Source organism: Trichosurus vulpecula, chromosome 7 (assembly GCF_011100635.1).
Source record: "Trichosurus vulpecula isolate mTriVul1 chromosome 7, mTriVul1.pri, whole genome shotgun sequence".
Lineage (NCBI taxonomy): Eukaryota > Metazoa > Chordata > Mammalia > Diprotodontia > Phalangeridae > Trichosurus > Trichosurus vulpecula.
The window spans coordinates 167,922,262-167,936,899 of record NC_050579.1 but is presented as its reverse complement, the minus strand read 5'-3'; the positions used below and the strand labels follow the sequence as shown (position 1 = coordinate 167,936,899).

Here is a 14,638-nt window from a genome sequence, read left to right as displayed (position 1 = left end):
AACAAGGAGACTAACCAGTAGACTGCTGAAATAGTCCAGGTGTGGGGAGATGAAGCCCTTTATCAGGCAAGTGGCCATGTCAGAGGGAAGGGGATGTTTGACAGGGATATTATGAAAGTAGAAATGACAGGACTTAGAAACTGATTGGATTACAGTGGTGGGAATGAAAAGAGTGAGGCATAGAGGTTTATGCCTAGGTTAAGAGTGATGATGCTCTTGATAGTAATAGGGAATTTAGGAAGAGGGGAGAACTTGAAATGAAAGATGATGACATCTGTTCTGAACATCTTGATTTTAAAATCTCCATGGGACACTAGATTGGGATGTTCAATAAATAGTTGGAGATGTTAGACTGGAGGTCAAGAGAGAGGTTAGGGCTGAATAAAGCTGAGAACCATCAACATAGAGATTATAATTGAATTCATGGGAACCGATGAGATGACCATACACATTTTGTGTTCATTTTTCTGTATCCTCTCTACTCTCTACCCCAGAATGTAAGCTTCTTCAAGAGAACACATAGCCTCAGAGCCCTAGGACAATGTCTTGCATGTACTCAGAATTTAATACTTATTGAATTAAATTAAATAACGTGGTGACAGTCATTCTGACTTAGTGAAAAGTACGCATTGTGAGACAGATTTTAAGGAATGGACCTTTGAAATAAATTATGCTACCAGTATATAAATGAGTACTATAAAGGAATATACAGTTAATGAAAATCTTTTTTACATCTACTTTACACAGGAATGTGTGACACATACAATAGGCTTTTAGAGTTAAAAATTTACAGTGTTAAGATCTTCAGACATTGAAGGCTGAGTGATACTTTAATTTTTTGATTTTTTGCTTTGAAGTTAATATTATTGTTTTCATTTTTTGCAAACATAACACTGAAATTTACTTAGAAATGAATTTTTCAAACTTTTTATTTCCTAAGAATCATGTACACAATGCTAAATTACTGTTGATTCTAAATTATTACATGTACTTTACTGTAAATTTCATTATAGTTTTATACAAGCAGGGAATAGTCATTTTCCCTGTTTTGTCTTTGGTATGAATTTTATATTAATCATTTCCATGTCAAATTTTAGTTACTCAGTAAAATCTATATATACACATTTACTTGAGTCATGGGTAAAATAATTTAAACAAACTTTAAAGTTATATGTGTGTCATAATCATCATAACAATAGTAATTATTAAGGCTGACAAAAATAATACTTTATTGGTCTATAATATTTAGGTTATTTTGGCAATATATACTTATCGTTTAAACTATAATTATAAATCAAATGTCGATTTTTAGAGGAATATGCTAACATTCAGTAGCATAACTTAAAGAATATTTAATAGAAACTAAAATATTTATGTATTTCCTCTGTCTTATTATAAAAGTTGATTATTTGTTCTTTTCTTGTTATCAGGTGGTATTTTTGAATATGTGGAATCTGGCCCAATGGGAGCTGAGGAATTAGCCTTCAGATTTGCTGTGAACACAATCAACAGAAATAGAACTTTACTGCCCAATACCACCCTTACCTACGACACTCAAAAGATAAATCTCTATGATAGTTTTGAAGCATCCAAGAAAGGTAACTTGGCATACTTTTTTTTTAAAACCTTTGTGGTTTTCTAGAGCTAAAATCTATAACAATGTCTAACAGTTTTTTTTGTTTTAGTTCTAGTCTGTGGGTAATTCCTTAGGAACATAGACTATTTTGATCTTTATCAAAAGATCTCTACATGACACAGAACAGCAACATTTTAATTCAACCGCCGGCCTAAATGTGTATTGATAAACTTTTGATGCCAACTTCATTTAAGGGCTAAAGAATATTTCTTATGACTGTATAATTTACTAAAAAAAAAAAAAACACAAAACAACACCACCGCCAACAAAGATTAACAAAAACAAAACTGAAAAATAACCTGGGACTAAACCTGAACACAAAGAACCCTTCCTCAAAACAGTTGATTGAAATACACAAGTTAACTGTGTTGTAATTAAATTTATACTATCCATGTGACTAATGATACATGTATTGAAATGTTTCTGTCTTTAATTTTATCTTGTTCCCCACCCCCCCCCCCAGCCTCTGAAATACCAAAACCACCTTTCAAGAGCTTGTGGATTCTTTTTAAATTGTCAAGCACTTCACAAATGCGAGCTATTGTATCCTCAAGTCTGTGCTTTATAGATTTTTTCCCCAAAACTAATTATAGTCCTACTATGATCTTAATTTATCTGTTCTCCCACCAAGCATTTCTTGTTCCAAGTGATTTTATAAAGTTGAGAAAGCTAAAAATTTCATGATACCCTTGAAACTTTGAGAGGAATCTTTAAAACAAACAAACAAAAAGCCAAACCTTAAGTATGTATCTTTCATGTCCAATTAAAAATTATTTGTTTTTTCTTTCTATTAATAGAATTAGACACTATGGTGAATTAATATGGTACAGTGAAAGTTAAGAATATGCAAGGAGTAAGATACATTTTGTGGATCTATATGGAACTTTTTATGTGTCTTCATTATTCACAAGTTTGTTGTGAAAAAGTTCCTTTTCGAACATGAAGTGCTCTATAAAATGTGAGCTATTATTATAATTCTTCACTAAATTCCTTCTCCAAAGCCATATTGGGATATAGTAGTAACTTTGGGTCCCTAAAGGCTGTGTCAGAAGAGTGTAAGAAATGACAAGTCCTATTCTGTTAGACAGGTTTTGAGTGTAGACCAGGTGAAGGATCATGTCTAATGTCTAGATTCAGTGAGTCTTACCTTGAGATTGGTTGCAGGGTGATTTGGGGGGAGCCATAGAAACTGTTAAAGGACATTTATACAGATATAGAAAGGCTATAATCTGCATTGGTGCAGAGAGTACGCATACCAATAAAATAATAGATTCCTGAAGTACTGAAGTAAATAGTATCATTATATTTGAATTTCACATTCTAAGGCTTTATTTTTTGAAAAGAGTAAAAAAAACAATTGGGAATGTGATGGAGTGAGAAGTGGCCTTGGATATAAGGTGACCTGGGTTCAAGTCCCACCCCTGATATATACTAACTATATATGTCTGAGCAAGACATTCTCAGTACTCTAGGAAACTATCCAGGACTCTCAGATGCATAGAAAGTATTAACTTCCTCACCTGGGAATTCCCTGTACCAGCAAAATGACAGGACTAGTCCCTTTCCCAATCCCTAACCCTATTTAATTTGTACATCTAAACATAAAAGAATGGGAAATAGTTCAAATTTTTAGCTCATTTAATTACAAGAATGACGTATTTTTATAGGTCTTGAAGTTTGCAAAGTGCTTTGCAATGACATTATGTCATTTTAATCTCATGACTAATGATATAGATCAATATGAGATATATAGGGTAGAGAGCCGTTATAGATCTCATTATCCTCAATTTAGAGATGATAAAACTGGCTCAGAGAGATTGTGTCTTATTTATGGTCACACAGCTAAGTATCAGAGGGAAAATTTGAACCCATTTCTTCTTGACTGTAGGTCCAACATTCTATCTCCTTACTATGTTGCAAAAATACTGAGTAATGAACCTAAGCTTCGATATTGCTTTTTAATTAAGTAACGAGGTAGATTTTACTGTCTACTGACAAGTATTAAGGTAATAAACATTTCTGCAGGAAATGGGCTACTGTAATATCGCATAGTTCGAAATCGTTTTTGTATGGATTTTGCCTTTTTGAAGTGGCTACTTTTAAGATACTTCATAAACTTGTGATGGAATAGAATCCCTTAAAGTGTTCATTGCTATTTATATATTCTTGTGTTGGTCCAGACAATCTCTTCAAACTATGCTTATTAGCATTAATGGGAACTGTGTAAAGGGTCCATGTTTCTCAAGGTGAAAATGTGTCCTTTTGTTTGCAGCCAACTAGTGTTTATCAGAGTCTACATTTTGTCTGCCCTCAGAGTTCATCTCTTTATGAATGTGAAATCATTTTACACATTTTAAAACCACTTTTGTGTGATGGAAGGTTTGAAGGGCTGCAACCAGAGGTTAAAGGTTCCATTGAAATGATTATATTTGTCCTCGTGGCTGCAATATGAAGCTTATGCAGGCAGACTGCAGAATTTGACTAGTGACATAGTTCATGATTATTTCCATTAGGGAGATGTAAATGTAAAGCATGCTTAGACCAATTAATGCTAGAGAATTCTGAGTGTGAGTACAGATGAAATATTAATGGATCTTTTAAAATGTCTCTCCTTTAAATATCAACCTCAAAGCAGGCCAGAATATTATGAAAGAGAAAATGATGCTATCCTAGAAATATTTGAGGAAACTAGAGATCAGGTGATGAAAATATCAGATTTTGAAAATATTAGACATCACTTAAAACCTTTATTCAAGAATTCAAAATTCACTAGCAATAAATTCCCCTTCTTGATTTTTGCATGAATTTAGTCTGAGCACAAATTAAAGCTCAATCCCGACTTTAAGAGGGAAGATATAATGAATTAAATCTCATACCATGGACATCTGTACTGAGTTTCTGCTGATTAAAGGTGTGTGGTTAATGGGGATTAATATAGAGAAGGATAATATGAGAGCCACATGTAGCATTGTATTTGAACTCTGTGGATACTCCATAAGTACTAATGGATGAATATGAAGAGTTCGCCAAATAATCCAAAGGTTTACAGACTCAGTGAGTAACTCATAGACTTTTTTTTTTATTGGACAGTTGTCTTCTTCTACCCTCTCCTCAGTCTTTCTCTGTTTCCTTTCAGTAACTTTCCATGGTTTCACATTATCCTTAGATAAGTATTTGAATTCAATTTAGCACTTCAAACAAACCCAAATTCCCAACAATATGCAGGAAATTAGTCTACCCGAAATCCAGGGCAATTGGAGCTTTCTTGCTAAGAATTAGCAGTGCTACAAAATTACTCACTCTGGGTTCTAATTTATCTGCATTAAGATCACTGGGTAGTTGCTAATGTTCAGCCTTTGTCCTGTGTCCTATGGCTGAGGCTGTATATCTATTGATGCTCACTTGTATCTGTGGCAGAGTGTGGAGTTTTAGCAGCAACTTTTTGATTGTTCCCTTTTGAATTTATTGTCCAAAATAGATACATTATTTCAAAATCAGGGCTATTCCCAGAAAAAAAAAATTATACCCCCTCGCACCTATACGTATGTATATGTATGTATAATATATACATATATGTCTATATATACATATATAGCGTAATATATTATAAATACATTTACATATATAATGCATACATATGGACTAGAATATTATAAATAAATATTTGACAAAAATGTAAAACTCTCACTGGATATTACTGCATTTGGACATTGTTGAGCTTACTCTTTTTTTTCCTCCCTTCTTTCAAAGTGACCTGTAGAAAATTTAGCTACAGGTGTCTGGATGTATTAAATCCCCACGTACAAGAAAAATGTTAACAATGGAAAAACTGGAAGTGAAATTAGTTCAATATAAATGATATTTAAAATTATCGTGAGCAGAGTAATGCAGGATTTTGCCTTTTGGCTCATGGGATTAATGCTTTGTCTGCTGGCACATTGGCTTCTCTCCTCTCATCATTGACAGACTTCTATCTCCTCTTCAGCCTGTGATCAGCTGTCTCTCGGGGTAGCAGCCATCTTTGGGCCTTCGCACAGTTCATCAGCCAATGCAGTGCAATCCATCTGCAATGCCCTGGGGGTTCCCCACATACAGACTCGCTGGAAGCACCAAGTGTCAGACAACAAGGATTCCTTCTATGTCAGTCTATACCCTGACTTCTCCTCACTCAGCCGTGCCATTTTGGACCTGGTGCAATTTTTCAAGTGGAAAACAGTCACAGTTGTATATGATGATAGCACTGGTAAGTTTAAGTAGCTTTTTGTGGGTCTGTTTTTTACTTACGGATTTTTTGAATGTAAAATTTTATTTAGTTTGCAATTTGTAGCATTGACCTTTTGGTGAGCCAGATTACAGGGAATCCTCCCGATAAGCAAAGAACATGGTAAAGGAGCGAGAAAACATCATGGTTCTCTCATTATAACACAACTCCTAGTCATATAATTGGTTTTATGCTCAAAGGGGATTTTGAAAGCAGTATTTTGCATGTGGAAAACAACAGCATCATTATTCTGGTGATAGACAAGATACTCTTAAGACCATATTTGAATTTTTTTTTCCAGTTCTCGGTTCCACATTTCAAGTAGGACACTGACAAGCAAGAGCATCCAAAGGAATATGACCGTTATGTTTGCTGGAGCTCAGGAACATGCCATATAAGGATTGTGTGAAGGAATGATAGATGCTTAGTTTCTTGAGTGAGGTTGAGGGCAAAACTAGGAGCAATGGGTGGAAATGCAAAAGAAGCAGATTTAGTTTTGACTTAAGGGGAAAAAAAATCTTAACACAGAGTTGTTACAAGTTGAATAGGATGCCTTAGGAAGAGGTCTTCAAGTCAAGACTAGATGACCATTTGGATATAGTGTAGTAGAGATTGTCGTTCAGGTTCAGGTTGGAAGTGCCTTCCAACTCTGATTCTGTAATGCGTCTTTTGAGAAGTTTGATGTCAATATTTGTCTGAGAGATGTATTTATTTATATTGGGGGGCGGCGGTTTCCAGAGCAAAAGCATATGACTGGCTGTCAGTAGACCACCACATCTAGCCACTTTCTTACTCTGGCATATCCTTAATAGCTGGAAAAGCTCTTCATATGCAAATAGTGTGATGGAAAAAAGAATAACACATTTTGTTTAAATGTCTATGTAAAATGCTCACTTCTTATTGACATCATTTTAAGGTCCAATAAGAGGCAATTTACCAAATGGCATTCTGCTGTATATTGTAAACTGAGGACCCTAATGAATTTTCTCTGAACATATGCTGAGTAATTTAGTCTCTGCCTTTGTGTTGCAATATTCAATCTATTGTTTTATATATGATTTGGGAGGCTATTCTCAGATACAGGTAGTTAGTAATTAAAAATTCTGCCTCAGTCATTCAGAGTTATTGAAACATCTGAATATTATATTGAATAATAATAAATTAATGATGAATTTGATTTAAAGTACTCATCTGGTTATCAGTATCATGGGATTACTTCTATAATCATCTTTTTTGTTTTAAAATTTGCCTATAAAGTGTTAGAGAATAGCAGTGACAATAAGAATTTCACAGTTACAATTAGAGAATTAGTTATAGAAATAACTTAACATATGAAATGGAAGATCAGATAGAATGGTTCTTGAAATTCCCTTTCTACTTTCAACAACACAACTATGGTGTCTATGAAATATGTTGACAAAGGAACACTCTGATCCAACATACAACACAAATATGACCTTATAGAAACTGTCTCGTTTGCAAATATGTCTGACTTTAAAAAATTGTAAACTAAAAATAAAAATAAATTTAAAAAGTAAAAATAAAAGAATGAGACAAAAAATTAGTATATGGACTGTCTTCATGAGAAAGTGGTTTGATTGAAGATTTTAAAACAATGTAGCAATTTAAGAAATATTTACTGATTTAGCAACAAACAAAAAATTACTGGTTAAGCTTGAGTCTTTTTTATACTCCTTTTTTTAAGAAGGAATTTTTAAAGTTAAAGTGACTAAATTTTGGGCCCTTTGAAGTGTATCTAAAGTCTCAGATTTAGAGCTGGAATGAACCTCAGAGTTCAGATGGTCCAACTCATTCATTTTTCAGAGTAAACTGAGGTCCAGAGAGCTTAAGTGATTTCCATAAAATCACACAGAAAGTAAGTGGCAAAGCTTAGATTCAAATCTTATGCTCTTAGTACTATATTTAATTTGTTGTATCTTACTTTATGCCATAAATTAAGTTTTTTCTGCTCTTTGGCAGGTCCTATCTGCCTATTTACAGCAGAAAAGCTCATTTACAAATAAGTTTATTTTTGCACATGGGCCTTAACATGTACATATGCACATGCCAATTTATATGGTAATGTTTATTCTGTCTTAATCTAATTTACATAGATATGTGAATAAATACTGTTAAATTCAATTTACCGAATATATCTTAAGTGCCTACTTTGTGTTAGACACTAGCCATACAAAGCTGAAATACAACATTGTCCCTTCCTGCAAAGGAGTATGTATATTATTGTTGAATATGCTTATTTCTTAAAATAGGTAAGACATAATTGATATTGTTTATAATGTTAAAAAAAGAGATAAAGAAATTGAAGAATAGTTAGGTTAATTGGTCTATAGGAAATGATAAGAAGCAAATTTGTGATTCTTTCTGAGTGTTTTACTATTTAGGATATTTTTGATATTGCCTTTATATGTATGTATTGAACTTTACTGGCATGCATGAAATAGTATTTTCATTCTCTACATGTGGTTTAATAGGCATCTTGGCATAGCAGGATATGGTATGGTACTGGACTTGGAGTCAGAAAGATTTGGGTAAGATTCATAAGATCATGGATCTAGATCCAAAAGGGGCATTAGAGGTCATCTAGGCCAAAATCTGTCATTTTACGAATTGAGAAATTGAGGATCAAGGAAGCTAAGTGATGTGCCCTAGGGTCACATAGGTAGTACACAGGTATGTAGCTGGGGTACAAACTCCACCTTTGATTTACTAACTATTTGATTTTGGTTGAGTCATTTAACTTTTATGTGTCTAATGATATTCTGTAGGACTTATTAAATCACAGATAAGTTGCAATATGCATTGGTGGAAAGGACTTCCTCATCCCCCCTCCCCAAATCACAGATCCTGCACAAATTTACCTATAGTCTATGGGTTATACCAATACATTTATGGTGAATATAGGAATATTGTTAGGTAGATGGCGTTGTCAAAGCAAAGACTTATTCTGCTTTCAGATCATTTTTTCATGAATCACCTTTAAAATAGTACTGTCCTAAAAATTAACAGCCATTTTGTGGTTGGGTGAATATATATGTATATATGTGTATATACATATACACATATATTTTTAAATGTCAACTTAGAACATCTTAAACATCTCTAGTTGTAACCATTTCTTGGAAAATGCTTTCAGAAGAAAGAAGCTTGCTAATGTCCTATTTACAAGTGGATGGCAATTTGGTGCATCCAATTGTGCATATTTTCAGCATTGTTTGTAATTAACTAATTGCCTACTTGTAACTAATAGCATAGACATTTGGTTAATTGAACCCACAACTGCCCAGTTTTAATTTAAGTGGTCTGTTTTAATTTAAGGCCAATTATAAGTAGTCAGCTATGTTTAAAGTGTTTACATATGGATTTGAAGCTAGGACAGAAAGGAGAGACACTTTAAAACAGGAGTATAAATGTATCTATCAGCTCTAAGATTTTCTATTCTCCTCTCTACCCCTCCTCCATTCCCTCCTCTCCTTTTATCTCCTCTCCTCCTAATAAGGGAGATAATATGACTTTCTGGTTAGAATTTGGGCTGAGTGTCTGCAAATGAGAAGCTGGGGCTCAGGCACCTGTAAAATGTGGGGAATAGATGACCTACAAACAATTCCCTTACATTTCTAAATCTATGACCCTTCAATTGGTATCATCACTTCTAATCAAAATAAATGGGTAAATGGAATGGTAATTTGTCTTTAAATTGAAATAGACAGTAGGACTCAATGGGAGGAGAGGTCAACCATGACCATGGGACAAAAGGAAGATATTTTTGTTCAGTCATTTCAGTCATGTCTCACTCTTTGTGACCCCATTAGGAGTTTTCCTGGTAGAGATCACTAGAGTGGTTTACCATTTCTTTCTCCAGCTCATTTTACAGATGAGAAACTGAGGCAAATCTGGTTAAATGACTTGCCCAGGATCACACTGGTATTAAGTGTCTGAGGTCAGATTTGAACTCAGGAAGATGTCTTCCTGACTCCAGGTCCAGGACTCTATCCACTGAGCCACCTCACTGATTTTTTTTAACCACGTACTAAATTCTATGACTATTATGATCAAGAATCTAAATGAATTCTAGTCTACATGTTTTGGGTTGATGCTAAGACTTTGGTAAACCATTACACTTGTATTATCCCTATCTCCTTTCAAAAGCAGTTCATTATGTATTCTACTCATCCCATTTTACATTCTAATTTATTTTGTTGAGTTTTCTAGTTTGCTACTTGACAATTATCCTTCTATAAGGTTTTTCTCTTGCCAACAAAAATCACATCACTCTACATAGACGTAATGAAATTAAATGTTATAATATTGGAGCTAGAGAAACCCTGAAAATGATATGAACAGGATATGGTCTTTTTATGATCATTAGCATTTGTTGTGGTCTTGGATGAATGCTTTTAAACACCGTAAAAGTCTGTTAGATCTCTGAATGATGTCCAGAAAAGAAGGAAAGAATTGGCATCAGAAACAAGATCATGTTTCTGTCAGTCATGGAGTAGAATAGGAGTCATTTTAAATTTGAACTAAAAATAAATCAGGAATGTGTCAGCTTGTAAACAGTCTCAATACTGAGTTGTAAGTATTTTCTTGTAAATCATTACACTCCTAGCTTTGTTTATAGACCAAGCATCCCCTTATGATTTGTGCTCAGGGATATGTGATATGTTTTATTCTAAAAATAATTTCATAATATTAGAATATAATAGAGTATAAAGTAATTTTTAGTGGTGTTGGTCAGTAAAATCTTTAAAATTTTAATCTTTTTTTTGCTGCACTTGATATACATGTTTGTTTACTTTTTGACCTTTGTTGTATACTTGCCTCTGTGCTAATGTCCTATTTATCGTAGCACATAGTTGACCCTGGTTTCTAGATTTTTTCAGCAGACCATAAGCTATGAAAGGAAAGTTTTGAGTAGGCACCCAGCATAGTATCTTTTGTTTGAGGTCCAGGTTAGTTCTGTGTGGAAAGGCTCAACTCTAGAAGGCTAAATACCAATAGCTATTTTGTTTCATTTTTGTAACCCGTGAAAACAATATAAGGCTTGGAGGGTTGTGATTTATGTTGGTATAAGGTGTACCCTACACTGATGAAATCAGGGATTATTTAAAGTAACAAAAATATCTAGATTTGCTAGTTATCCACAGATAAATCAAAACATTTATGCTATTATTTTGATAATGCAGGGGAAATCATTGTGAATCACTCTAGGATGATGGCCCTATACCATCATTTTGATTGGCTTTGGGTACTCACAGCCTACACTATGGTCTTGAAAAAGGCATAAGACTAGTAGAGGGAAATGTGCATTAAATGCCAAATGATATAGAGTTAAAAATTTGTTATATTCCTTTTTTTAAAAATCCTCTTTCATACTGACTCTTCTAGTGGAATAGAAAAGTGAGGCAAAGTCAGAAAGGGATGTGGACATTGTTAGCAGTTGAATGTTCATATGGATCAGAAAGGATCATAGGACCATAGATTTAGAACTTATTACCTTAGAGGTCATCTAGTCTCTTTCTCTTTATTTTTCAGATGAAGAGAATCCCAGAGAAGTTAAGTATTTTGCTCATAGTCACACATCTAGTAGGGATCAAGGCCAAAATTCAAATCCAGATTTTTGGATTCCAAATCTTATAGTTTTTCCATGGCACTATGTTACTGTCATGGTAGCAGGAATTAATTGGATATGGTAGCTGGTAGATATATGAAACTATAGCCTGGTGTTTTATCACCAAATTCATTGCCAGGAAAGTTCTTAAAGTGGTCCTATGTTGCACTTGTAATTTTAATATTTGGGTTATATAAATCTAAATAACTTGCCAAATTAGATAGGAAATTGTGACAATCAGGAAAGTTGCACAATGATGGTGATAGCTTGAGAGACACTTTTTTCCTATTTCACAGATCCAAAGAATTTCAGAATTGGAAGGGCCTTATATGACATCTGGTCCAAGTCATAACTGAATGACAATCCTCTTTTCAACATCCCTGACAAATGGTCATCCAAGCTTTGTCAAAGACATACAGTGAGGGGGAAACTACCAACTCTTCAAGTAGTCCATTCCACTCTCAGACATCTCTAACTGTTTGGAAAATTTTCTTCATAGGAAGCCTACATTTGTGACTTTTATATATTGATAAAACAAGTATTATGTTTCATGTTATACACTGATTTTTTTCCTTTTTTTCCTTTTGAAAAAAGTTTTAACTATGGTAACCCTACATATAGAAGAATTTTTAGAGGGAAGGCTAAATTTATAGCTGGAATTAATAACTAATAAGTAAGTACCAAGCATTTGATCTGATATTATGAAACTTAATAACTTGATATGGAGAAAATAGAAAAAAAATGAAAGCGTTTACTTTCAAAATAGCCAACTAGAGATGACTTTTCATTAAATTTCTGTAAATGAGTTTTAAAGGTTGTATATAGACAAGTCACTAAGTGGGTCATTTGAGTTGGTATCAGACCATAAAATGTCAAATGATAGTATGCATTCATTTTCTTTTTTGAGAGGCTTAAATTTAAATAGACTACAATAATGCATTTTTATCCACATCATGGCTTTCTATCAAAAGATATTCATTCAAGAATACCTTTTTGGAAAGTAATATTTCTCAGTATTATGAAATGTAGAATCAGATAATTTTGATCTTATTTCAGGGGGTGGGGGAAATTTGGATCCAGAATGATTATATGTTTTAGTTTCTAAGTACAGTGTTTCAAGTGCTGTGTTCTGTAATTCCAAGTGCAAATACAATTAGCAATTATGTGTTAAACCTAATTATTTGGAGATAGTTGATTACATAGTTTGGTGTATTAGTGTTCCAAGAAGGTTTCAGTATTGCTGGTGCAGTAATGCTTGAATATCGTTTCTTGAGTAAATTAAGCAATCTTAGGAAATTGGCTATGATATTATTTCAGGTGTGCTAATTATATAGTAGGAAATCTTTATCAATGTATATATAGGTTAATTGTGTTTTAAAAACATGATTTTAGAGGCAGCTAGTGGATAGAGCACTCAGCTTAAAGTCAGGAAGACCTGAATTCAAATACAACTTCAGACACTTACTAGGTGTCTGACCCAGGGCAAGTTATTTAACCTCTACCTAGGTTACCTCATCTGCACAGTGGAGATAATAATAATAGTACTTGCCACCCCCATCCCTCAACCAGGGTAATAAGGATAAAATAAAATAATATTTGAAAGGCACTTTGCACACCTTCAAGTGCTACATAAATGTTATTGACAAAGAATCAGCTTGTGAGTCACAATATCTGTCCTGAAAGTATTCACTCAGACCTTCTTCAAGTTAATAAAGTCAGTTATTGGGGAGATGTGCCCAGTGGGCTGTGTTCCTTATGGGAGGCCAGAGCACCCAGTGGAGTTAGGTATCTGGTCTATATACAGTTTGACAGGATAGGGGGAAGGAAGAGGGAGTAGGAGAATAGGAAGAGGGGGAAAAGCAAGGCTGTAGAATGCCTGGAATGTTAGGTAATCTGGGAGTGTCTTTATATAAGCAAAGGGAATGGGAAAGGGGAGGGGAAGAGCTGTTCTGGAATGTATAGGAAATATTTAAATTTATTTAGAGAAGTCTATTTCATTTTTATCAGATTCATTTTATTCATTCATTATACAAATAATGTATAAAGTTTTTCTCTTGTGAATTATATAGCATTTTCCAAGTAATTTTAAGTGTTAGTAAAATACCTTGACATTTCTTTTACTATATTTTCAGCCATTTCTTAATTTGTTTGAATTTTAGAAATAAAGATTAGGAATGACAAGAGGCCTTAGAGAAACCACACTATGTTTTAGATAATGGCTATATTTGTGCTACTTTAGTGATTTTGTAAATAAATTATGAAATTATTTAGAAATTTAGAGGTGACAGACTAGTTTAAAATATATAAGAAGGAGCTTTGTTTTAAGTATTTTTACTTCCATCTATCCTAAGGATATTTAACTTATCTGACAACAACTCACCCCTACTTTTGAGTGCATGATTAATTTTTTCTATTTTTCTGAAAATGGAAGATAATATAGGAAATAATAAAATTTCACTGTATCCATCTCTTCCTCCTGAAGAGAGGATCAGAATAGGGGAAATTTCATAGTTGAATGATGAATATAATGATGGTTGAGGAAATTATGGGGCAACATTGTTTTCTCAGACTTAAGTTTTGCTAACCCTATTATGTGTCTAAATTCTACCAATTTGCAGAAGCCTACTGCTTTCTGAAGGGCTATCATTCTTTTTATCTGATCAATGAAGAAAGCCTAGATGCATTAGGAAAAAAGAGACATTGTTTTAGGAAAAGGTGCCACAAAGGGATATTTGTCTTGGGACTTTCCTTTGATAATCAGATTGGAATTTCCCTTTACAATGATTTTGAGCTCTTTCCACCTGTTCTCACTCAATGTTGTGTAATTTCTGTTACTTCTTATACTTGTTTAATGTAGAAGTAGACCTTATGGTCATAAATCCAGCTTCACCATGCACTGCATGACTCTGTCCTATTGACATTTAACCAGACACAGGACTCAAAGTAATTCATATATGTTCTCAAATGCATAGAAAACTAAATTTCTGATGACATTGTTTCATTTTTTCTTGATTTAGTCACTTTAGTATATAGTTTACATAGATTTATGATTTTTATCCAGTTCTTGCATGTAATGGCATAATCTAATTTTTAAAAAAAATTTCGTATGAGA

The 14,638-nt window shown here is 33.6% G+C and overlaps 1 protein-coding gene across 1 annotated transcript in view; it reads left to right on the top strand.

Annotated features, from left to right (window-relative positions):
• Nucleotides 1-1,136: 1,136 nt before the first annotated feature.
• The window catches only part of GRIK2 (glutamate ionotropic receptor kainate type subunit 2), a 533,321-nt gene continuing 519,819 nt past the window's right edge, over nt 1,137-14,638 (top strand). The window contains exons 1-3 of the mRNA XM_036768273.1: nt 1,137-1,140; nt 1,431-1,598; nt 5,622-5,879. Of these exons, the coding sequence (XP_036624168.1) occupies nt 1,137-1,140; nt 1,431-1,598; nt 5,622-5,879 (430 nt within the window). The remainder of the gene's footprint in view (nt 1,141-1,430; nt 1,599-5,621; nt 5,880-14,638) is intronic.